General features: G+C 45.0%; 1 protein-coding gene across 10 annotated transcripts in view; it reads right to left on the bottom strand.

Moving 5' to 3' along the window:
- LOC115129434 (mitogen-activated protein kinase kinase kinase kinase 4-like) overlaps positions 1-24,435 on the bottom strand; it is a 97,838-nt gene that overhangs the window by 10,146 nt on the left and 63,257 nt on the right. For 3 of the 10 annotated variants that reach the window (XM_029659780.2, XM_065018211.1, XM_065018220.1), the window contains 17 exons: positions 21,798-21,953; positions 20,130-20,345; positions 19,524-19,562; positions 17,796-17,908; positions 15,847-16,004; positions 15,549-15,646; positions 14,605-14,786; positions 13,390-13,507; positions 11,788-12,138; positions 9,305-9,419; positions 8,905-9,072; positions 8,667-8,810; positions 3,900-4,034; positions 3,320-3,420; positions 2,995-3,144; positions 2,609-2,768; positions 2,347-2,486 (listed from right to left, as the gene is read on the bottom strand). In XM_029659780.2, coding sequence (XP_029515640.1) covers positions 2,347-2,486; positions 2,609-2,768; positions 2,995-3,144; positions 3,320-3,420; positions 3,900-4,034; positions 8,667-8,810; positions 8,905-9,072; positions 9,305-9,419; positions 11,788-12,138; positions 13,390-13,507; positions 14,605-14,786; positions 15,549-15,646; positions 15,847-16,004; positions 17,796-17,908; positions 19,524-19,562; positions 20,130-20,345; positions 21,798-21,953 — 2,544 coding nt within the window. The remainder of the gene's footprint in view (positions 1-2,346; positions 2,487-2,608; positions 2,769-2,994; positions 3,145-3,319; positions 3,421-3,899; positions 4,035-8,666; positions 8,811-8,904; positions 9,073-9,304; positions 9,420-11,787; positions 12,139-13,389; positions 13,508-14,604; positions 14,787-15,548; positions 15,647-15,846; positions 16,005-17,795; positions 17,909-19,523; positions 19,563-20,129; positions 20,346-21,797; positions 21,954-24,435) is intronic. The other 7 variants (XM_029659806.2, XM_065018216.1, XM_029659858.2 and 4 more) reach the window with 5 other exon arrangements.

Below are 24,435 nucleotides of genomic sequence, written 5' to 3'. Positions count from 1 at the left end.
CTGGTCTTTGGAGTCCTTCAATGTCATCTGAAGTCTTACTTTAGAACACTTGTACTCCTCCATTAGACTTGTTTGTTCAAGGACCCCTTTGCCATAGAGGCCGATGTTACTCAGGCATCGTGGGACACCCAGCCATTTCTTCACGTATGAGGTAATGATTCGCTCCATCTTCTCCACTGTTGTTATTGGGACCTCATAGACGGTGAGTGGCCACATTACCCGGGGGAGAAGTCCAAACTGTAGGCACCAAAGCTTGAGCTTCCCAGGCAGTAGGGTCTTATTGATTTTCTCAAGACCGTCTGTGATGTCCTGCCTTACTTGCTGCACTTGATCTTTATCCCGGAGGCTTTCGTTGTACCATCTACCCAGGCTCTTGACGGGTTGCTCAGACACCGTTGGTATTGGGTCATCTCCAATGCAGAACCTCACATCTTTAAGCTGTCCCTTGACTATGGAGATGCTTCGAGATTTGCTTGGCTTGATTTTCATCCGGGCCCACTTGATGTTATCCTGCAGTTTTGCAAGTAGCCGCCTGGTGCATGATGCAGTGGTGGTCAGTGTAGTCATGTCATCCATGTATGCTCGGATAAGTGGGAGACGGAGCCCTTCCTTAGTTCTCTCACTGCCAACCACCCATCTCGATGCCCTGATGATGACTTCCATGGCCATAGTGAAGGCCAGAGGTGAAATTGTGCAGCCTGCCATTATGCCAACCTCCAAGTGCTGCCATGTTGTTGTGAAGTCAGGTGTTGTGAAACACAATTGCAGGTCTTGGAAATAGGCCTTTACCAGTGTAGTGATGGGTTCTGGTACGTGGAAAATGTTGAAGGATTCCCAGAGGAGTTCATGGGGAACTGAGCCAAAGGCATTGGTCAGGTCGAGGAAGATGACAGAGGAATGCCTGATTTCTGTATAGATGTATCAATGTACTTGTTCCTTTCTAGGTAAGTGGACAGCCTCTGTGCTATTATACTGAAAAAGATCTTCCCTTCGACGTTGAGAAGGGAGATTGGTCGGAATTGACTGATTGTCTGTCGCATCCTTCTCTTTCGGGATTAGCACACCACCAGCCCTTCGCCATGCCTTTGGTATTATTTCCTTCTGCCACACTATCCTCATGAGCCTCCAAAGAAAGTGTAGAACATCCGGGGCGTTCTTGTAGAGCTTGTATGGTACTCCATTAGACCCAGGAGCAGAGGCCGCTCTTGCTCATCGGACAACGTTCTCTACTTCCTTCCATTTTGGAGGGTCAGTGTCCAGATTGAATTCTGGTGGTTGAATAGGTGGGATGTCATGTGGGATGATTATCTGCTCATGCCTTTTCATGTCCTGGTGGACCTTTTCCAGATGTTCTTCCAGTTCTGGCTTTGGAGTTTTTAGGATTCCGCACTTTTCCTTTGCGAAGAGGTCTTTGACAAACTTAACGTTTTTTTTTATAGAACCGTGTTCTTGAGTGTTCCTTCTTCCTACAAAGTTTCCTTAAGTTTTCCACTCTTCACAAGGTTGCCAGCCGACATTTGATGTCTGCTTGGAGTAGCATGAGACCTTCTTTCTCTGCATCAGAGGCCTTCTTCCACTGCTTTCTCAGCTGCCTTCTCTCTCTGACAAGTATCTCAATCTCTTGCTGCCTCCTAGATTTGGCTGGCGCGAGTGGTGTCTTGCCACTTCTCCTTTCGTTTACTCCAAAGCGCTCTTCTCCGTAGTGGTAGATAATGTCTCCCATCCTTTCAAGCGTTTTCTCTGCTGTTCCTACAAGATTTTTGTCAGGTTGTTGTTGATTGTTGCCCACTCTCTCTTTTCAACAGCTTTGGGCCACTTCACACTCGGTCTGTGCTCTGTGATCTTTTCCTCTTTTAGAGGTCTCTGTGGTTGGGTGAAGGCATGAAAGCCACGAAGCCATGAAACTGCTGAACAATTAATCAAATGTTCATCCGGACAATTTATATTGCCCCCCCCCCCTTTATTTTTTACACTGCTGCTACACGCTGTTTATTATCTATGCATAGTCACTTTACCCCGACCTACATGTACAAATGACCTCAGCTAACCTGTACCCCCGCACATTGACTCGGTACCAGTACCCCCTTTATATAGCCTCATTATTGTTATTTTATTGTGTTTCCTTTTATAAAATGTTTTACTTTAGTTTATTTAGTATTTTCTTAACTCTATTTATTGAACCTCATTGTTAGCTAAGGGCTTGTAAGTAAGCATTTTATGGTAAGGTCTACACCTGTTGTATTCTGCGCATGTGACAAATAAAATTTGATTTTGACAGAGCTATTCGTGAAAAAATACCTGGGGAGAGTACCTCCAAATGTGTGCGTACGTGTCCAGGGGTCTCACCTTGTCGTTCCTCTCACACAGGAACTTGAGTCTCTGGGCTCTCTTGTGCATGAAGACTCCGTCGAGATGTCCAGTTTCCACAGATCTGATCTCTATGGCTTTCTCCCCCCAGCCCATTATCTGGTTAGAACGGATATAGGCTACAGAGAGAAAGACAAAGAGAGGGATAGGGCGGTGAGTCGGTGGGATGGCAACCGAGTTAACATGTTTAAATACTTCATTTAAGGACCTATTGTGTGTGAGTGTGTCTGTGTTCACTTACCCACAGAAGTGGGCATCTCGCCCCACTGCAGCACCACGTCCTTGGTGATGCGTCCGTAGGTGTTGACATAGACACCCTCGTCCTCGTAACACACCAGCAGCTCAATGCCATCTGTGTTGGGCAGGATGATGATGGCATGGGACTGGATACTGGTCTGGATCTACAGAGAGACAGACACAGAGACAGAGAGAAAGAGCGCACGAGAGGGAGAGCGAAAGAGCGAGGGGAAAAGAAGAAAGGATAAGAGAGGGGAGAGAGCAAAAAGAGGGGGAGAGAGTGAACGAGCGAGAAATTATTAATTCAAATATGAAGTTGAAAGTCCTTGAAAAAAAAAAGGAGGAAGAGAAGGGGATTTGAGGTTCCATAGACATGAGTGTGCTTCTTACATGGGTGGGCAGGTAGATGTCGTAGACGGCCCCCGAGTCCACGTCCACAGCATGAAATCCGTTACTGGAGCCATAGATTACCTTTAACCTCTGACCCTCCTCCACCGTCAGGTCAACCAGCAGGGGCTTGTGCACCAGGTCACCAAACGACTGCAGGGGTCAACCAGGGGACAAAGGTTATTCACATACAGTACAGTAGTGTGTGTGCATGTGTGTCGGGGAGTCATTTTATCATTGTCATGACAATTTACAATAGCTGCATGACTAATTGAATAGATGGAAGTGAATATCTGTCATGCATAAGCAGGGGCATCGAAGGTTTCACCTTGAAAGCCATGAACTTGTGGTAGGGTTTCGGTGCCCATGCATAGACCTCCACCGAGTTCTTCAGGGCCAAAACCAAAAACTTGATCCTCTCGTATTTCACTGGGGAATAAACCAGTGGGGACACATGAGGATGTTGCCATAAGGAGGCACCAACTAACAGGGTCAATTCAGAGCATCCTCAAGACGTTTAATGACACAGTAGCCTTATTGTTTTTAAGTTCTCTGCCCCAGATACTATATGTAGTAGGAAATCAAAGTCTACCAAAATGCTATTAGCTGACATGTATTACAGTCTTATTATCTTACTCAGAGATGTGACAGTACAGAAATGGGACATGGTGTTTGCTGGGTAGACAGAGGGTATTTCGAACGCTGCTGTAGATTTCATTACCAAACTCTGGACTTTATCTCTTCCAACATCTTTCAGTCATGACATGAAGTGCTGACTTATAAAACAGTGGTTCCTAAACATGTGTGCAGACTCATTTGACCATAACATACATTTCTATGCAAAAACTGTCCTCAATTTTTCTCCGCAAAAATGTACTGTCCAGATGCATGCTGGAGATGGGACGTACCAACTTTGTAGTGAACAGCACCCTCCAGGTCACCCACAGTGACCCAGCCCTGCTTCTTCTCCACCTCAGGGTCGTTGTGCAGGATCTTGTTCCTCAACCAGGACAGATAGTACACACGCAACTTGTTCTTCTTGCCTTCATAGGACAGGGTCAGACAAGCGGGAGAGGTCAAGAGTCAGGGTACCTACGATATATAATCCATATGTAATGGCACAGGGGGTGAAGTTTCCCCTAGGATCAGCTTCCCCTCAACCAAACATAAACTTAACCATTAGTGGGGAAAATACCAAACTGACCTAAGATCAGCATGTAGGGGCAACTTCACCCCACTCCTACCCTACTCCTATGGGTGGAGGAAGCGTCTTTATTGTACACACCAATTTCAATGAATAAAGGTATTATTGGAGTTTTTACTATGTAATTTAATTATTGGTATTATATTAGACATCATTATCAATACTAGTACAGATGATATGCTGAGTCAATAACAGGGTCTGTATTGTTGTAGAACCTGTACTGAATATTTGACAACACATTGCAACATAACGGACTATTGTGTTTGTAAATTTAGGTCAAGGTCGAGGTCAAATTGAAAGACAACATTTTCTGTAAACTCACCAACAAGTCGGCACACTCACAAACAACTTTTACATTAATCTACTGAGAATGATAATGTACAATGACTTGAAGAATAAAAAATATGTATTTCTATCTAAGCTAAAAACTGAAGAAGCAACATCAAATGGTCTCAAAGTCTCTTTTGAGAATGGACCCTTTCTTCATTCATTGCAAAATGACATCAAAATGACACTGCATCTATGTGTGTTTCCGTGCTTCCAGCATGGAAACCTTTGCGTGTGTGTCAGTGGACATGCAATACAAATATATGATGTCGTACACTCTAACTAGACCATTTACTCCATTTCCTCTGGCTGAATGTCTGTTGGGTGACACCAGAGGAACCAGCGTTGGTTGTTACAGTGAATGAATGATGCGACCACAGCACAGGAAAGAGAAGCAGGAACCTACAGTCAGCCCCCGCCCGACGGTCAGTCAGCCCCCACCCGACGGTCAGTCAGCAGTCAGTCCCCGCCCGACGGTCAGTCAGCCCCCACCCGACGGTCAGTCAGCAGTCAGTCCCCGCCCGACGGTCAGTCAACAGTCAGCCCCCGCCCGACGGTCAGTCAGCAGTCAGCCCCCGCCCGACGGTCAGTCAGCAGTCAGCCCCCGCCCGACGGTCAGTCAGCAGTCAGCCCCCGCCCGACGGTCAGTCAGCAGTCAGCCCCCGCCCGACGGTCAGTCAGCAGTCAGTCCCCGCCCGACGGTCAGTCAGCAGTCAGCCCCCGCCCGACGGTCAGTCAGCAGTCAGTCCCCGTCCGACGGTCAGTCAGCAGTCAGTCCCCGCCCGACGGTCAGTCAGCAGTCAGTCCCCGCCCGACGGTCAGTCAGCAGTCAGTCCCCGCCCGACGGTCAGTCAGCAGTCAGTCCCCGCCCGACGGTCAGTCAGCCCCCACCCGACGGTCAGTCAGCAGTCAGTCCCCGCCCGACGGTCAGTCAGCCCCCACCCGACGGTCAGTCAGCAGTCAGCCCCGCCCGACGGTCAGTCAGCCCCCACCCGACGGTCAGTCAGCCCCCACCCGACGGTCAGTCAGCCCCCACCCGACGGTCAGTCAGCAGTCAGCCCCCGCCCGACGGTCAGTCAGCCCCCACCCGACAGTCAGTCAGCAGTCAGCCCCCGCCCGACGGTCAGTCAGCCCCCACCCGACGGTCAGTCAGCAGTCAGCCCCCGCCCGACGGTCAGTCAGCCCCCGCCCGACAGTCTCATCAGAGCGATCAACATCTTAAAAGTGTGTGTGTATGTTCTGTGATTGAAAAATTATGTATTCACCTTATTTGTTGGATATGTAAAAATGATTTACTTAACAAAACAGTAAGATATTTCTGTCCTGTTAATGCTGTGTTTTATGGTCTCCACTCTAGCACCTTGCAGCTAGACTGGTTGTTGAGGACATGGGTTTTACTAGAGATAGCTTGAAGCTGACGATTGATGTTGGTGATAAAAACCTAAAAGCCGGCATTCCATAGACAAGATGTGGTGTGTGTGACCCGAGATAGAGATAGCCTGGAAGAGTTCAGAACAATCCCTCATTGTCCATTCTTCCTGGCATCTGGGAAACAAAGCCAGGTTGGGGGTAAAACACCATCCTGTGTAGATAACCAAGGTGGCTTATGGGATATGGAACCACTAAGCATTTTTAGGTCCTATATAATATCACTATTTTCATTATCAGTTAGGCTCTCAGCCTAACAGTCAGAACAAGACTGATGGGTTGACGATTTCATTATTGCAATAATTATACGATATTAAATAAAGATGATTGTTTGAAGAAATGACCAAGTCTCTGTCAGTACTGAATTTCATACGACAGTGTTTGCATGTCTGTGTTGTCCCGTGTACAGTTGAAGTTGGAAGTTTACATACACCTTAGCCAAATACATTTAAACTCAGTTTTTCACAATTCCTGACATTTAATCCTAGTAAAAATTCCCTGTTTTAGGTCAGTTAGGATCACCACTTTATTTTAAGAATGTGAAATGTCAGAATAATAATAATAGAGATAATTATTTATTTCAGCTTCAAATTCTTTCATCACATTCCCAGTGGGTCAGAATTTTACATACACTCAATTAGTATTTGGTAGCATTGCCTTTAAATTGTTTAACTTGGGTCAAACGTTTTGGGTAGCCTTCCACAAGCTTCCCACAATAAGTTGAGTGAATTTTGACCCATTCCTCCTGACAGAGCCAGTGTAACGGAGTCACGATTGTAGGCTTCCTTGCTCGCACACACTTTTTCAGTTCTGCCCACAAATGTTTTACAGGTTGAGGTCAGGGCTTTGTGATGGCCACTCCAATACCTTGACTTTGTTGTCCTTAAGCCATTTTGCCACAACTTTGGAAGTATGCTTGGGGTCATTGTCCATTTGGAAGACCCATTTGCGACCAAGCTTTAACTTCCTGACTGATGTCTTGAGATGTTGCTTCAATATATCCACATAATTTTCCTCCCTCATGATGTCATCTATTTTGTGAAGTGCACCAGTCCCTCCTGTAGCAAAGCACCCAAACAACATGAGGCTGCCACCCCGTGCTTCACGGTTGGGATGGTGTTCTTCGGTCTGCAAGCGTCCCCCATTTTCCTCCAAACATAACGATGGTCATTATGGCCAAACAGTTCTATTTTTGCTTCATCAGACCAGAGGACATTTCTCCAAAAAGTACAATCTTTGTCCCCATGTGCAATTGCAAACCGTAGTCTGGCTTTTTTATGGCAGTTTTGGATCAGTGGCTTCTTCCATGCTGAGCGGCAGAAATCTTGCTTGTTTGTAGGTGACCAAATACTTATTTTCCACCATAATTTGCAAATAAATTCATTAAAAATCCTACAATGTGATTTTCTGTATTTATTTTTTCTCATTTTGTCTGTCATAGTTGAAGTGTACCTATGATGACAATTACAGGCCTCTCTCATCTTTTTAAGTGGGAGAACTTGCACAATTGGTGGCTGACTAAATACTTTTTTGCCCCACTGTATCTGGAGTACTTCAACTGTCTGATCCTGTGTCCTGTGTGAATTTAAGTATGCTCTCTCTATCTCTCTTTCTCTTTCGGAGGAGAACCTGAGCCCTAGGACCAAGCCTCAGGACTACCTGGAATTTAATTTTTTTATTTTACCTTTATTTAGCCAGGCAAGTCAGTTAAGAACAAATTCTTATTTTCAATGATGGCCTAGGAACAGTAGGTTAACTGCCTGTTCAGGGGCAGAACGACAGATTTGTACCTTGTCAGCTCGGGGGTTTGAACTTGCAACCTTCCAGTTACTAGTCCAACGCTCTAACCACTAGGCTACCCTGCCGCCCCATGATGACTCTTTGCTGTCCCTAGTCCACCTGGCCGTGCTGCTGCTCCAGTTTCAACTGTTCTGCCTGTGGCTATGGAATCCCGACCTGTTCACCGGACGTGCTACCTGTACCAGACCTGCTGTTTTCAAATATCTAGAGACAGCAGGAGTGGTAGAGATACTCTGAATGATCGGCTATGAAAAGCCAACTGACATTTACTCCTGAGGTGCTGACTTGCTGCACCCTCGACAACTACTGTGATTATTATTATTTGACCCTGCTGGTCATCTATGAACATTTGAACATCTTGGCCATGTTCTGTTATAATCTCCACCCAGCACACACTTCCTAGGTTTTGGCCTTTCTAGGGATTTTTTCCTAGCCACCGTGATTCTACACCTGCATTGCTTGCTGTTTGGGGTTTTAGGCTGGGTTTTTGTACAGCAATTTGAAATATCAGCTGATGTACGAAGGGCTATATAAATACATTTGATTTGATTTGAATTAGTCTATCAGAAGCTTCTAAAGCCATGACATCATTTTCTGGAATTTTCCAAGACGTTTAAAGGTACAGTCAACTTAGTGTATGTAAACTTCTGACCTACTGGAATTATGATACAGTGAATTATAAGTGAAATAATCTGTCTGTAAACAATTTTTGGAAAAATGACTTGTGTCATGCACAAAGTAGATGTCCTAACCGACTTGCCAAAACTATGGTTTGATAACAAGAAATTTGGGAAGTGGTTGAAAAACAAGTTTTAATGACTCCAACCTAAGTGTATGTAAACTTCCGACTTCAACTATGTGTAGTAACTGTGCATGTATAGTGTGTGTAGTAACTATATGTATAGCGTGTACAAACCTGATATAGTAACCAGGACGTTGAGTCCCTCTAGGACATCCATTTGTTGGAAGCGGCGTCGGCTGATGAGGGGATACACCTTCCCCTGACCGCTACGATCCAGCAGCATCAGACCACTCTCTGTCCCCACCAGCAGGTTCACTCCTACAAACACTTTCGCCTTTAGTTTGCTGCCACCTGTGGCGAAGACTGAAATGACTGAGATAACTACATAGCAGAGATAATTGTGACAACTCACCCCAGAGCGCAGCACACAGGATCTCAGAGTTGAACCTCTTCTTGTACTTGCGGATCTCTGGGGTGTCACTCTGCGGTCGTGTGTTGACAGGGTTCACATTGACCACGGAGCCTTTACGTGACGGGTCCGCCCTCAGTGCCTCCGCCAGCCTGGCGTCGTTCCCAAAAGCTGCAGAGGACAAGGAAGGGATTGAGTGTAAATACAAGCAGATTATGTTTTACTATCATATAGATTCAGTTATATTTAGTATACATTTATATAACTTTTGTCAGTTATAAACAGGTGTTCTCTGGTGTTGCCTCAGAATCTAACACCAGGTTGATTGACACTGGAGGTAACCACTCAGATACTACTGAAGGGGACTTGTCATCCAATAGGGGGGCTGGGAGAACGGGTTTACCCAGGTTGTTGAGAGCTGCGCCGGATGTAGAGACCTGGAGGAGGCGTGGATCGATAAAAGGAGTGAAGGAGGAGGAGGACTTGTGTTTCTGCATTGTGTTGCTGACAGAATGACTCTAGAGGAGTAGGAGAATAGAACAACAATGAGGATACATAGAATCACATGTATTTCTACCATTATGACATTGACTTACCTGCCAACTCATAGACCAAGACAACAATGGCAGCAGTGTGTGCAATATGAAATATACAGTGCCTTTGGAAAGTAATCAGACTCCTTGACTTTTTCCACATTTTGTTATGTTACAGCCTTATTCTAAAATGTATTAAATGTTTTTTCCCCCTCATCAAATCTACACACAATACCCCGTCATGATAAAGCATAAACAGGTTTTTAGAAGTGTTAGCAAATGTATTAAAAAAACCTTTGGCAGCGATTGTGTCTTCTTGTGTCTTCTTGGGTATGACGTTACAAGCTTGGCACACCTGTATTTGGGGAGTTTTTCCCATTCTTCTCTGCAGATCTTTTCAAACTCTCAGGTTGGATGAGGAGCGTTGCTGCACAGCTATTTTCAGGTCTCTTCAGAGATGTTTGATCGGGTTCAAGTCCGGGCTCTGGCTGGGCCACTCAGACATTCAGACACTTGCCCCGAAGCGACTCATGTGTTGTCTTGGCTGTGTGCTTAGGGTCATTGTCCTGTTGGAAGACTAACCTTCACCCCAGTCGGAGGTCCTGAGCTCTCTGGAGCAGGTTTTCATCAAGGATCTCTCTGTACTTTGCTCCGTTCATATTTGCCTTAATCTTGACTAGCCTCCTAGTCCCTGATGCTGAAAAACATCCCCACAGCATGATGCTGCCACCACCATGCTTCACCGTAGGGATGGTGACAGGTTTCCTCCAGATGTGACGCTTGGCATGCAGGCCAAAGAGTTCAATCTTGTTTTCAGCAAACCAGAGAATCTTGTTTGTCATGGTCTGAGAGTCATTAGGTGTCTTTTGGAAAACTCCAAGCGGGCTGTCATGTGCATTTTACTGAGGAGTGGATTCTGCCTAACCACTCTACCATAAAGGCTTGATTGGTGGAGTGCTGCAGAGATGGTTGTCATTTTGGAAGGTTCTCCTATCTCTACAGAGGAACTCTAAAGCCCTGTCAGAGTGACCATTGGGTTGTTGGTCACCTCCCTGACAAAGGCCCTTCTCCCCCGATTGCTCAATTTGGCCGGACAGCCAGCTCTAGGCCAGCTCTAAGAAGAGTCTTGGTAGTTCCAAACCTCTTCCATTTAAGAATGTTGGAGGCCACTGTGTTCTTGGGGTCCTTCAATGCTGCAGACATTTTTTGGTACCCTTTCCCAGATCTGTGCCTTGACATAATCCTGTCTCGGAGCTCTACGGACAATTCCTTTGACCTTATGGTTTGGTTTTTGCTCTGACATGCACTGTCAACTGTGGGACCTTATATAGACAGGTGTGTGCCTTTCCAAATCATGTCCAATCAATTGAATTTACCACAGACAGACTTGAATCAAGTTGTAGAAACATCTCAAGGATGATCCATGGAAACAGGATGCACCTGAGCTCAATTTTGCATCTCATAGCAAAGGGGCTGAATACTTATATAAATAAATACAATTTCTAAAAACCTGTTTTCAGTATGTCATTATGTAGTATTTTGTGTATATTGCTGAGGATTTTTTTTATTTTGTTTAATCCATTTTAGAATAAGGCTGTAACGTAGAAGAATGAGGAAAAAGTCAACGGGTCTGAATACTTTCCTAAGGCACTGTATAAGTTCAACATAAAGTTCAAAGACTACCAAAGAGAAATGTTGAAAGACGGAAGCAAGAAATTGAGGCAGATGTTAGGAGCATGCAGCTATCAGGCATAGGGAGAATTTCACAAAATCACACTTTGAAGTAAAGTGAACAAGGCAAAAACAAGAGGTGGGTAAAAGTAAAACAGATGGAATGTTCAGGTAAAAACAAAATCTGAGGAACAAAAATATATTTAAAGGAATGGCTTTTTATGGTAAAGCAATTGCCAGTGCTTATTCATGAAATATGCTACGTTGTAGCCTAGTCTTGAGGGTTTCTGGAATATGTCTTTAACGATCTGACTGATTAAAATAAACAAATAATAATCAGAGATGGAGATCTTAGGGCTAAAGGAATACCTGTAATGGGCCTCCAAGAACATGCAAGCCAGTGCAACCTAATATAGTCTCAAAAAGAAAAAAATATGTCAAATACCAGAAACTTCTCAAAAAAATATTTTTTCAGAGGGAGCAACAAAAATGATCCATCACCACACCACCTTACCTACAGAGCTGGGAGGAAACTAGATTAGTCGTCGCACTCAGAAAAAGGAAACAATAAAGAGCACCACTAGGTGGCCAGAGAGAGAGCAGATGCAACCAGCAGAGGGTGCTCCTTGCAGACCCAGGCCTGAAGGAGGACCAGGGGTCAGAGGGGGGCTGAGGGACATACCTCCAGGAGTATGCTGAGCTTGTCCAGGGGGCTCTGGGGGGACATGGACATGGTGGGGCTCGCCATGCTGGAGGAGGAGGGAGAGGAGGAGGCAGAGGAGGAGGGGGAGTGGTGGCTCTGCTGGATCAGGTCAGGCAGGAGGTGAATGCGGCCCACAAAGCCATTTTTCTCCTGGTGGCCTTGGAGACCAGGGTGGCCTTGGAGACCAGGGTGGCCTTGGAGACCAGGGTGGCCTTGGAGGCCTGGAAGGCCCTGGAGGGCAGGGCGAATCAGCCCGGGGCTGGTGTTAAACCCAGGGACAGGGCCATGACCAGGGCTGGGGGCAGGTCGCTTTTTGTTGTCACCTGTACTCTGGAAGTAAGAACAGGTGCACACTTTGGGTCTAGATTTCTTTCTCTGCGGTGGAGGGATTCTATTGGCTATTGTGTTAAGGGAAGACTAGTCTACTAAAGTAGTCTAGTAAAGTAGTCTAGTAAAGTAGTCTACTGAAGCTACAGTCTACTACTGTAAGAGACTTCAGACACATTCAATTGAGGATTAAGTAAAAGAAAATGGTCAACAACAGACACCAAAAGTGTAATAATTTTGTTTACATTTATTAATAAATGATTTCTATGACTTTAGTGGAGCCATTTTATGATGTTCAATCTGTTGCAGGACTTCCATCTAGCCTTTATACTGTCATCTAATGGGGGAGCGGGTGGTTAATACTTGGAGTAGGTCCATTTCTCCAGGCTAACTGACCCCTTTCCACTCCAACCCAAACCCCTTCACCAGCAACACAAAGTAAACAATGACAGAACAAATAAGATGAGGTCCAACACAATATCAAACACAGTGGGTAAACTATAGGGGGACAAATTAGTAAATGAAATACCACAATAAAATAACTAAAAGGTTTACAGTGTGTGACTGATATGTTGTTATAAGAGAGGTGGACGGCATGGCCTGGGTGTTGGCCTTACCGGTCTGACGATCAGAGTGTCATCTTTACAGGGTGTGACTGATATGTTGTTATAAGAGAGGTGGACGGCATGGCCTGGGTGTTGGCCTTACCGGTCTGACCATCAGAGTGTCATCTTTACAGGGTGTGACTGATATGTTGTTATAAGAGAGGTGGACGGCATGGCCTGGGTGTTGGCCTTACCGGTCTGACCATCAGAGTGTCATCTTTACAGGGTGTGACTGATATGTTGTTATAAGAGAGATGGACGGCATGGCCTGGGTGTTGGCCTTACCGGTCTGACCATCAGAGTGTCATCTTTACAGGGTGTGACTGATATGTTGTTATAAGAGAGATGGACGGCATGGCCTGGGTGTTGGCCTTACCGGTCTGACGATCAGAGTGTCATCTTTACAGGGTGTGACTGATATGTTGTTATAAGAGAGGTGGACGGCATGGCCTGGGTGTTGGCCTTACCGGTCTGACGATCAGAGTGTCATCTTTACAGGGTGTGACTGATATGTTGTTATAAGAGAGGTGGACGGCATGGCCTGGGTGTTGGCCTTACCGGTCTGACGATCAGAGTGTCATCTTTACAGGGTGTGACTGATATGTTGTTATAAGAGAGGTGGACGGCATGGCCTGGGTGTTGGCCTTACCGGTCTGACGATCAGAGTGTCATCTTTACAGGGTGTGGTTTTAGAGTCACTCTCGCCCTCGACGTGAACGATCAAGGTCTTCACCGATTCCATCTCTCCGTTGCTTAGTCTGGAGGAGCTGGTGGAGTAGGTCGAATAAACAGAGAACCAGGAAGATGGTTAGTGCTGGGGGGAAAAATCCATACAGTTACATATCGGGAAATTATTTTTGATGATATATGGTATCGTTTTCACAATATGGCAATATTATTTTTGCACTAGTTTTCTGTTCCTGCACCAAAACTCCAGTATTTTTCCTTCCTAGCTTGTTCTCCATCTTCGTTTTATGTTGGGAGCCAATTCGTTTTCAGCACTTTTATTTCCATGACTGATCAAAGCTCGTTTTCTCAAGGCTCTCTCTTGTCTCTCTGCAGCAGACGTATGGTTTAGACCATCGAATCGCAATACAAAAATAATCCTAATACACATCATATTGGCACCGAAGTATGGTGATATTATCGTATCTTGAGGTCCCTGGCAATTCCCAGTCCTAGTTATAATGACCAGACTTTTCCTTCACTGCAATCACAAGCTCAAATGTCATCACAATATGATGTCATTGAGTATGTTTAAATGCACACTAATAATTTGATTTTAAACTGATTATGGCACTAGGCTGAGTATGGCAATAGTCAAGTAAACACCTAACTGCTCATTTTAAATCAGCGTAAGGTCATAATCGAAGTAAGCATACAACGATTAAACACCTGGTTTTCTGAGCAGTCTTTCTAATTATTAGGACATGTAAATGCCTTAGAGTTCCAGCTGTGCAGTTGATCTGTGCATGTGCTAGCACGAGTAGCGCAACCTTCCTTCTTTTGCGCAAGTGAAATGAGTTTGGAAAAACAAAGTATGCATCTTAGAAATAGTTTTCACATACACACTTTAATATGTCCGATCTAAGAATCAAATAGTTGTCCCAAAAATAATATGGTCGCTGTGGTAGAATGTTTATTTTGATTGGTGATTCTGGGCATTTATCCCATCGGGTAGCCTGATTTCAGATGTGTCCATGTAAACAGGATTATTAGGGAAATCGTTATTCTTGCAAAGCATGTTAACGTTTAAATAAAACTCTTATATTAATCTGACTATTCACAACAATTGTATTATTGTGTGCATGTAACTGTACTCATTGTGAGAAGGGTTAGGGTTCAGTTGTCCTCCTCTACATACACAGCGTGAGAATCCTCTGGTCCTGAGGTAGACTCCTCTCCTCCCTCCTGGTCTACCTCTTCATCATCCTCATCCTCATCCGTGGTCCCCGACTCCTCACTAGATGAGGAGTAGTCTGTCACCTTGTGGGGGCGTTGCACGTCCTCCACCACACGCAGCTCTTTGGCCAGCGCGGTCAGGTCCTGGGGGGGTCAGAGGGGGGGGTCACAGGTCAAACTATGCTTCCATTCCTTTCTCTCTCTTTCTTTCAGTCTTGCGCTCTCTCTCTTTTTTAGCTCTCTTTCCGGGTTGTGGATGTGTTACCAGGTCACTCGCAGGGTTAAATGCAGGAGACAGGCTGCAGGAAGCTGCTGGGGGAAGAAGTGAGGTCACAGGTGCGCCAGCCAATGAAGAGCCGGCCGGTGAGTAGCAAAGCCAATAGGATATGAGAAAAGAGATGAGTAAGTACATACACTGCTGCCATACTGCCAATGTGTCCACAAGGCTAGAAGAGGTTAGTGAGTCCATCAAGTGACCAGACCCAAGCATACAAGGAAGGAAGGGGCTGCAAGTATGTGAGTGATTGAATGATCCAATAGAAAGAAATAACAAGTATGAGGGGAGGAGATTGAGGTTAAAAGGAACATGAGTAAAATAGCACCAATCAGGAGAGAGGCAAGCCATTAGTACAGAACCCTTCAGCCAATGAGATCTTCAGTACAAATACCCACCCCATTTCATTCTAGCTTACCACTTCCCCCTACAGAATTCACAAGTACCGGTAATCCACAGCGCAGAGGGCGAAACAAACACACACACAAAGAACTATGTCAGATTATTGTAAAACCATCATTCCCACTCAAAACGTAATTCCACCGCTTTCTGAAGTGTCACAACACTTAGTGTAGTTCAACACTAGTTAGTACACTAGGTAGACCACTAGTTTCACGGGGTTAAGGTCTCACCGCCAGTCGGTTAGTTCTGACAGACTCCTTCCTCTCCTCAGGTTTTTTCCCAGCATGCTCTGGATGCTGGAGGGGAGAACCCTCAGACTTTGATGAGGCTGAGAGGGGGACAGTGGGGGGTACCGGTCAGTAAATTAAAGAGCTATGTGGAGAATTGTGCCAAGAATTTAATTGTAAATGTGAGTACTTTGTAAAGAGTAATTATGTGTGTGTGTGTGTGTGTCTTGAGATTGTGCATGTAGGAAACTATGCGTGAGACTATGAATGCATGTGTGTATCAGGGCAATATCAGACTCACAGCGGGCTCTGAACCTCTCCCCTGAGCCACTGTGAGAGCTGGGCTGGGAGCTGGAGTTACTGGAGCCGGAGGAGCTGCAAGTACTACCACTGCCACTCGTTGGCCTGGGAACCAGTTTCTCCACCCGCTCCCACAGCAGACGCGGCTCTGCTGCAGCACTGTGGAGAGAAACAGAGAGGGGTTGTTATAGTATAGACACACAACTTTTACACATACACACACAACTTTACATACTGTATAGACACACAACCGTTACATATAGACCTACAACCTTTACATACTGTATAGACATACTTTACAGACATACATACTTTACATACTGTATAGACACACATACTTTACATACACACACAGTACTTTACATACACTCAGTGGTCAGTTTATTAGCTACACCATCCCGTTCACAAAAATTGTTCACTCCTACAGACAGTGATTCAGGTGGCCGTGGCTTGCTATATAAAGCAGGCAGAAAGGCATCGAGGCATTCAGTTACTGTTCGATTGAATATTAGAATGGGCAAAATGAGTAACCTAAGTGACTGAGTGTGGTATGATCGGTGACAGGCGCACCGGTTCCAGTATCTCAGTAACAGCTGGCTTCCTGGGCTTTTCACGCACGACAGTGTCTAGGGTTTACAGAGAATGGTGTGACAAACAAAAAACATCCAGTCAGCGGCAGTCCTGTTGGTGAAAACAGCTTGTTGAGAGGTCGAAGGAGAATGGCAGTCATGCAATCTAACAGGTGGGCCACAAACAGGCAAATAACGGCGGAGTACAATAGTGGTATGCAGAACATAATCTCGGAACGCACAACTCATCAGTCTTTATCATGGATGGGCTATTGCAGCAGACGACCACACTGGGTTCACTCCTATCAGCTAAAAACAAGAAGAAGTGACTCCAGTGGGCATGCGATCACCAACACTCAACACTTGAGGAGTGGAAAAACATTGCCTGGTCCAACAAATCCTGGTTCCTGTTGAGTCATGCTGATGATAGTCAGGAGAACATGGCCCCATCCTGACAGGTGTCAACTGTATTGGCTGGTGTCATTGGTGTGGGCAATGTTTTCTTGGCACACGTTAGGTCCCCTGATACCAATTGAGCAATGTTTCCATGCCCCGAAGAATTCAGACTGTTCTGGGGGCAAAGGGGGGTCCAACCCAATACTAGATGGGTGTACCTATCTAATACTTTACATACACACACATTCTTTACATATAGACATGTATACAAATACATACAGTATATATTAATAGACAGACCCATAAAGAAACACACATACATTTCCATAGACACAGACATGCATAGTCTCAAAGAGATGACGCTCAGCATTATAGAGACATGCTAAGAAGGGAAGAGTGTGTGTGACAGTGCACACACACATAGGAGACAAGGATATGTAACGCATGGCAGAACAGTAAGTAATGTTACATAAATCCAACCCAGTATCCACACATTGAGAAGAGGGCTCTACAGGGAACAGATAGACACACAGTGTAGAGGTTTTACATTAGAGAAAGGGGATACCTAGTCAGTTGCACATTGAATGCATTCAACTTCTTCTGCATTTAACCCAACCTCCCTGAATAAGAGAGGTGTGGGGGGATGCCTTAATCAACATCCACATCATCATCACCTGGGGAGCAGTTGTTGGAGGTTAACTGCCTTGCTCAAGGGCAGAACAGAAGATTATTACACCGGGGCCCGCTCAGGGATTCGAACCAGCGACCACTCGGTTACTGGCCTAAAGCTCTTAACCACTAGACTACCTGCCACCCAGTACTAACAACCCGAATAGAAGTGGAGATGGTGGAGTGGTGAACAGAGGGATAGACGGAGGGAGAGACAGACAGAGCGACAACAAAATAAAGCAAAAAGGATCGATCGAAAGAGAGAAAAAGAAAACGAGACAGAGAAAAAGATAAATGGAGGGATGTGAAAAGGTACCTGCAGGCGTTCCTCTGGCCCGCCGGGTTGTTAGGCGTGGCATTGGAGTTGCCATGTAGAGGAGAGTCCCTGCGTGACAGTACTGGAGACCTGGACGTTGTCCTCACAGGAACCTTCCACACATACAGATGCCTGCTTACAAACACACTCTACGGGCACATACACACTCTCGGAGGGTGTATGTGTACAAGAGTGTGTGACATAGGGGTGCCAGGAGCACAAAAGCTAGACACACACTGTTAAGATGTCCCTAGAAAGTCCCCAAACTATGTCCCTGCATACTCACACTGCGTAAAGCCAAACCACTGAAAGTGAGTTGGGTCTGACACAACAAAAGACAGCATTATATCCACACCAATCTTCCCTCAAATGGTTTTCATCACTGAGCAAATTTCAGGTCTGCTGAGCGCAGAAAATTCTGTGCCTGCTTTTACTGTGAACACTAAGGCTGTACCCGCTTTAAGTTAATTTTAACAGTGGTCAAGTAGGCTACTGTGGCTATTTGATCATAACGTAGGCCTACCAGAGTGGCTTACCATTAAAAACAATGGAGACAATGTATCCCATAACATTTTTACATGGAAATTGCTGTTCTATCATACAGCCTACAGTAACAGCCAATGTGTGGTGTTCAATGTAGGCCTACATTCCATGAGACCTTTGAAAAAACATGCAGGGCTTGACATTATTGTCCTTCAGACAAGGAGGTGACTGAAAATGTTGTTGTGTTGTTTGATGCAAGAAACCATTTTACTAAATAAAACTCATAATTAATCCCATAACATTATTTCAGAGAATCAGACAAATTATGCTACCCTCTGTCTATTGGCTACTTAGCTTATTCAGGCCTGTCTCAAAATACAACACTGCCCCCTTTAAGACAGAAAATTGAGCTTTAGCTAACTTGCTTTTCAAAGATGTCTAGAAATGCACACGTTTTGTGCTCTTGTAGGAAGTAATCACTCCCGCATTGCTGACTACAAATGATCTATAACTGGGCTAATAACTCACTAAGGATATGAACAAATGATCTATAACTGGGCTAATAACTCACTAAGGATATGAACAAATGATCTATAACTGACTAAGGATATGAACAAATGATCTATAACTGGGCTAATAACTCACTAAGGATATGAACAAATGTACAAATGTGCACATGTCGCTACACATCTACTCACAACCGCCCATGCTGTAAAAACAGTCCAGTTAAAAGTGAATGGCACAGATCCATATATGGCAATGGTATTTTTGCATATCGGCCTACTGCAGCTCTGATTGGTTATGGTGCACAGGTTTGTGTAGAACCATGCCTGTCAATGAAATAGAATCCTAGTGCTGTCGATGTGCTTCTCTGCGCGCGCTAATATTTCTTCTGCGCGGCAGTCCTGGGTAGCTGCGCGCCCACACAGGGGTTGATAAGGGAAGCGTGTGGATATAATGCTGTCTTTTGCTGTGTCAGACCTAACTCTCTTTCAGTGGGGTGGCTTAACACAAAAACAGCTTTAAAGTTATATTATAGATTTCAGCATTTCTCTTTAGTAGTTTCCAGGGGACAGGAGGGAGAACAGCTTAAGAAGGAACAGGGGGCAGCATCCAAAGCAAAGCAGGGCAGAACAAAGCCACTCCATTCAGATGGAACGCTAACTAACACTGACATTGATATGAGACACTACCAAAGGCTTACACAGGAAGGAGGGGGCAGAACAGGAAATGGCATACTCATACCTCACCAAAGAAGAGGAAGTGATGTTTGATAGTTAGGCCCTATGTGAAGAGAGGACAATAATACCACCTCTAATTTGTGCAGATGGAGAGCAAAAAAAACGTCACAAATTTCAACATGAGGAATATTTTCCTTGGAGAACGTTTCTAACAGTCTGAATCCTACACTTTATTTGTGACAGCCTCCAGCGTCCCATTGATTTGGGAGCATCTCTAATATGCTGAGATGCAAAAGCACTCAGCTGTCGAGTGATTGCTGCTGCAGCTTTCTTTCTCTGATATTTTTACATCAGTCTGCTATGGAGGTCTGGGAGGCTGAACGAGGGAGGGTTCTGAGAGGAGAGACAGAGGGGGAATAGAGAACGAGCCTCTAATCCTTTCATAACGTTCTGCTCTCTCTGAATCCTCTCAGCAGGCTAGGGTGAGGAGGAGGTCGCTCCATCTTAGAACTGTTACTAAGACAAATATCACTCTGCTCACTCACTCCAATGTTGTCCTATTCAGCATCTAGTGACTACTAGTATACTGGTCTACAGTTCAGACTTCCTAGCAAAGCCGTCTAATGACTACCAGTTTACCCGACTTTGCCAGAGGATGAGCCTATCTTACCCTGGGAGGGGTGTCGTCTGTGGGGGCCTTGTCAAGGGGCAGGGCCTTGGGCTGGGGGTAGGACTGCGGGTCAGTGCGTGCGGGTGATGATGGTGCAGGGTGATGGTGTTGCTCCTGAGAGCACAGGTGGAGGTGTGCAAAGCTAGGGACGATGGGCTCACTGAAGGAATGGGAGCGTGAGACGACGGGGTGAGCGGCCAGGTGGGACCACTGGACCTTCCAGAGACAGAGACAGACGGGTGGTGTCAGAGGGGAGGTCCCATTGGGAGGAGTGGGGAGGTTTGGGGGAGGAGGAGGGAGACAAGAGAACAAGACCACAAACCCAAGCAGCAGACAGTGATTGGATACTGAAGCTTCAGGAAGCATCACAATGGGCGGAGTTGTCTTGAGACCAATGGGAAGTCTTAGGAAGTCAGATTAACCATTTGATTGTTTCATATCACAGACAGCCAATGACTGCTCCACCCGTTTTGATGCTCATGACGCTTCAGTCCGAACACCAGTTGTGAGAATGAGCATGGATCACATAAACAAGGCATACACAGATCAGCTACTGTAGCATCATGCATAGACAGTTAGACACAAACACTCAAATAACGGCATGCGCACATTCAAGGATACTTTTTCTGGTACAAGTAACTAAGAGGAGATGAATCCAATAGGGACATAGCCATACTAGGTTTATAACTGAATTTATTCCCTTTCCAATTGATTTCAAATATGCACTGAGAAGCGCTCAGACAGGAAACACCAAAAACATTTATCACTCAACAAATGACTTTTCTGTAACAAGCCCAACACGCCTCATATCCGTCTCTAATGACGTGTCACTAACGAGAGAAAAGTGACTAATGCATTTAATGGCTCTGCTAAATCATTTAGCAATCAATTACATCATCATCACCAAATTCCACACTGTTACATCTAATTACCATGACATTGTCCAAAAACAGAATGTTTCCCTGAATGGTGCCCTGTGACATTAATGACTGTATTCACGCTGGGTTGGTTGAGTCTCTGAGCAGATGATATTAGTAATATACTGAGTCACTGTGAAATCAGAAAGACAAATTATGGATGTGTTTGTGTTGTTTAGCACACAGTCAAGATGTACATGTAACAGCTCTAACGTTTATAAAAGGAGTCACCAACCTGGCAATGTACACACACACTCACACAATAGAGGAAGCAGTCAGAGGTAGAGCGAGTGGGTAAAGCTGATATTGAGCAATGAGTGGCCAGAATAGAAGCAAGCAGCTTGGACCTCGTAATAACACAGTGGTGGAGGATAGGCTGTCACCCAGGGAAGTATCAAAGACGATGGAGTTACCTATTAAGGGACTAGAAAAGGTCAACTATGTCATCAGTAAGGGACAGAGAACAACACCCACATTTCTCCACACCGTGAAAGAATTCAGCTAGAACAGAGGCTAGAAGAGAGTTAGCGAGGGGGAAGAGATAGTAAACAAAAGAACAAAAATCTACGGTAGCTAGTAAGACACCACTACTGCAGATACACAACCCGGAGAGAGAGCGAGAGAGAGACCACCCTGTTAGAACTACCTCGAAGGAAGAAGTGATTGGAAAAAGTAGATCTACGGAAAAGGGAAGAGTAACGAGAGGAGGAATAAGCAACTGGCGATCGGCCATCTTGGTTATTGTGGTTACCTGGGGTTCCATGGGCCTTTGCATGGCAGGCTGGACAGCAATGGGGGTGTTTCCATTGGCGATGGTCTCGGCGGCGCGGGGAGGAACCGGGGGCTGAACCTTAACCTGGGCGGCCTGAGGAGAACCTTGGATGTTCTTACGGTACCTCTCATCAGCCTGGAGGGAAAGAGAGAGAGGGACAAAGTCATTAACCATCATCATTACAAAGAGGATCGAGCCACAGCAGCAGTGAGAGGGTCAGTAGTAAGATATTTCAGGTGGTCTTTTGAATGACCTGTTATACTAAAGGGCATTATCATAATTTTCACAATAACACAGTATTATTCCAACCAGTGTGGAAATATATAAAACACAGGACAATCACGTTTTTGACTGCACTGGGCGTTTAATGTTTTATGTTTATAATAATTTAGTTTGGAGAAGAGACAAATATAAAGAATAGTTTTCATTTTTCCAAGGTGCTGTATTTCCATCTGACAACAGGGGTCTCCATTTGACAACAAAACCCAAACAAGGACACTTCCATGTACACTTGATTGGGCAGATTGGTGAAACGCTAATATATTGCCATCTGAATGTAGAAAGGATATGGGTAGGTAGCTTGGACATGCATTTTCCCAGGGCTGTATCTGTAGTTTCTATAGAGGCCTCATCCTGAGCAGGAATAGTAACATGACCACTACAGTGAAAGTACCTCACACTAGAAATCAAGCCACAGACCCCACATAAATATGCACACCTTACAGCAGTTTATGAGTACAGCAGCAGCACAAGCAAAAGCAGCAATCGACAGTAGCGTCGTGGCAATGAAGCTTGGGTTCACCTCTCCAATTGGCCCAGGCATGGGGGCCTTTGGGGTCAGGGGTCAGTTGCTGTGGGGACTTGGTCCTCTCCTGGATCAACAGCTATGGGGAATTTGTCTTCTCTTGGATCAATAGTTGTTGTGGGGACATGGTCCTCTCCTGGATCAATAGTTGTTGTGGGGACATGGTCCTCTCCTGGATCAATAGTAGTTGTGGGGACATGGTCCTCTCTTGGATCAATAGTTGTTGTGGGGACACGGTCCTCTCTTGGATCAATAGTTGTTGTGGGGACATGGTCCTCTCCTGGATCAATAGTAGTTGTGGATACTGAGACCTGTTGGTGGCTGGCTGCAGGAGTTTTGGCTGCTGTTGGAGGAGCAGTAGGTAGGTCTGCTCCTGCTATAGCTGCTTCATGGCCTTTCGCTGCTACTCCAGCTCCCAACACTTGTTCTACTGGGTGCAGGGAGGTGTGGTGGTGCATCAACATCTAAACTTGGCCACCCCATTGAAGCACTGTGTGTGCTGTTCTATTTGAAGTAGTTCTGTATAAATAAAGGCTGGTGTTTTTATGGTACAAGCTGTATCCATTTAATGAGGGAAATGTTGAGTGGGTTTGTATTTTCACTGGGACCCAATTATCCTAAGTGTTTAAATGCTTCGAAAATGTTTACTATTACAATATAGGCCAAATATTGGTTTAAAATGTAAAAAGTAAAAATGACTGAGCTAAAAGCTGATGATGCGTAAGAAGACATGAGGGAGACAGTAAGACATTGGTTGAGAGAGAGAAATGATGACAAGCAATGGTGGTGTGAAGTTGAAAGGATGTGGGTGATCATATCCTCACATTATCTAATGTCCTCGTCAAACCCCTGGAGGAACAGAGGCCTTCAACAACATACACAGTGTTAACACGTTGCCACGCAGATCCGCTAACAACACCAACATCTCAGCAGAGTTAGGATCATTGGTAGAGAAACAATGAAAACCTTATCTTCCTGTTGGTAGGACACTCCCACATCCTGGTGACATCCTCAATTAAGGACTGTAATAAACATTCTGGCTTCCCTAACTCTGCCCAGAGAATGAATAACTCCAACCTCAATAGTTGGCTCCATTCAGATATACTGTGATATACTCTTAACTAGATATTAAGAGTAGGGTGTGACAATAAACCCGTTTTTCAACACCCCACTACAGAACAAAACCCATAGACTGCAAACCACTGACTTAGAAAGCTAGAATAACAGATGGATAATGGGAGATATACAGTAACAGTCCAAATTTTGGACACACCTACTCATTCAAGGGTTTTCTACACTGTAGCATAATAGTGAAGACATCAAAACTATGAAATAACACATATGGAATCATGTAGTAACCAAAAAAGTGGTAATACAATACAGATTCTTCAAAGTAGCCACCCTTTGCCTTGATGACAGCTTTGCACACTCTTGGCATTCTCTCAACCATCTTCATGAGGTAGTCACCTGGAATGCATTTCAATTAACAGGTGTGCCTTGTTAAAAGTTATTTGGGGAATTTCTTTCCTTCTTGAGTCAATCAGTTGTGTTGTGACAAGGTAGGGGTGGTAAACAGAAGATAGTCTTTTACCAAATAGGGCTAAGTCCATATTATGGCAAGAGCATCTCAAATAAGCAAAGAGAAACGACAGTCCATCATTACCTTAAGACATGAAGGTCAGTCAATCATGAAAACTTTCAAGAACTTTGAAAGTTTCTTCAAGTGCAGTCGCAAAATCCATCAAGAATAATGATGAAACTGGCTCTGATGAGGACCGCCACAGGAAAGGAAGACCAAGAGTTACCTCTGCT

Source organism: Oncorhynchus nerka, linkage group LG1 (assembly GCF_034236695.1).
Source record: "Oncorhynchus nerka isolate Pitt River linkage group LG1, Oner_Uvic_2.0, whole genome shotgun sequence".
In the NCBI taxonomy this organism is placed as follows: domain Eukaryota; kingdom Metazoa; phylum Chordata; class Actinopteri; order Salmoniformes; family Salmonidae; genus Oncorhynchus; species Oncorhynchus nerka.
Note: the sequence above shows the minus strand (reverse complement) of the source record. Positions and strands in the feature narration are given on the sequence as shown.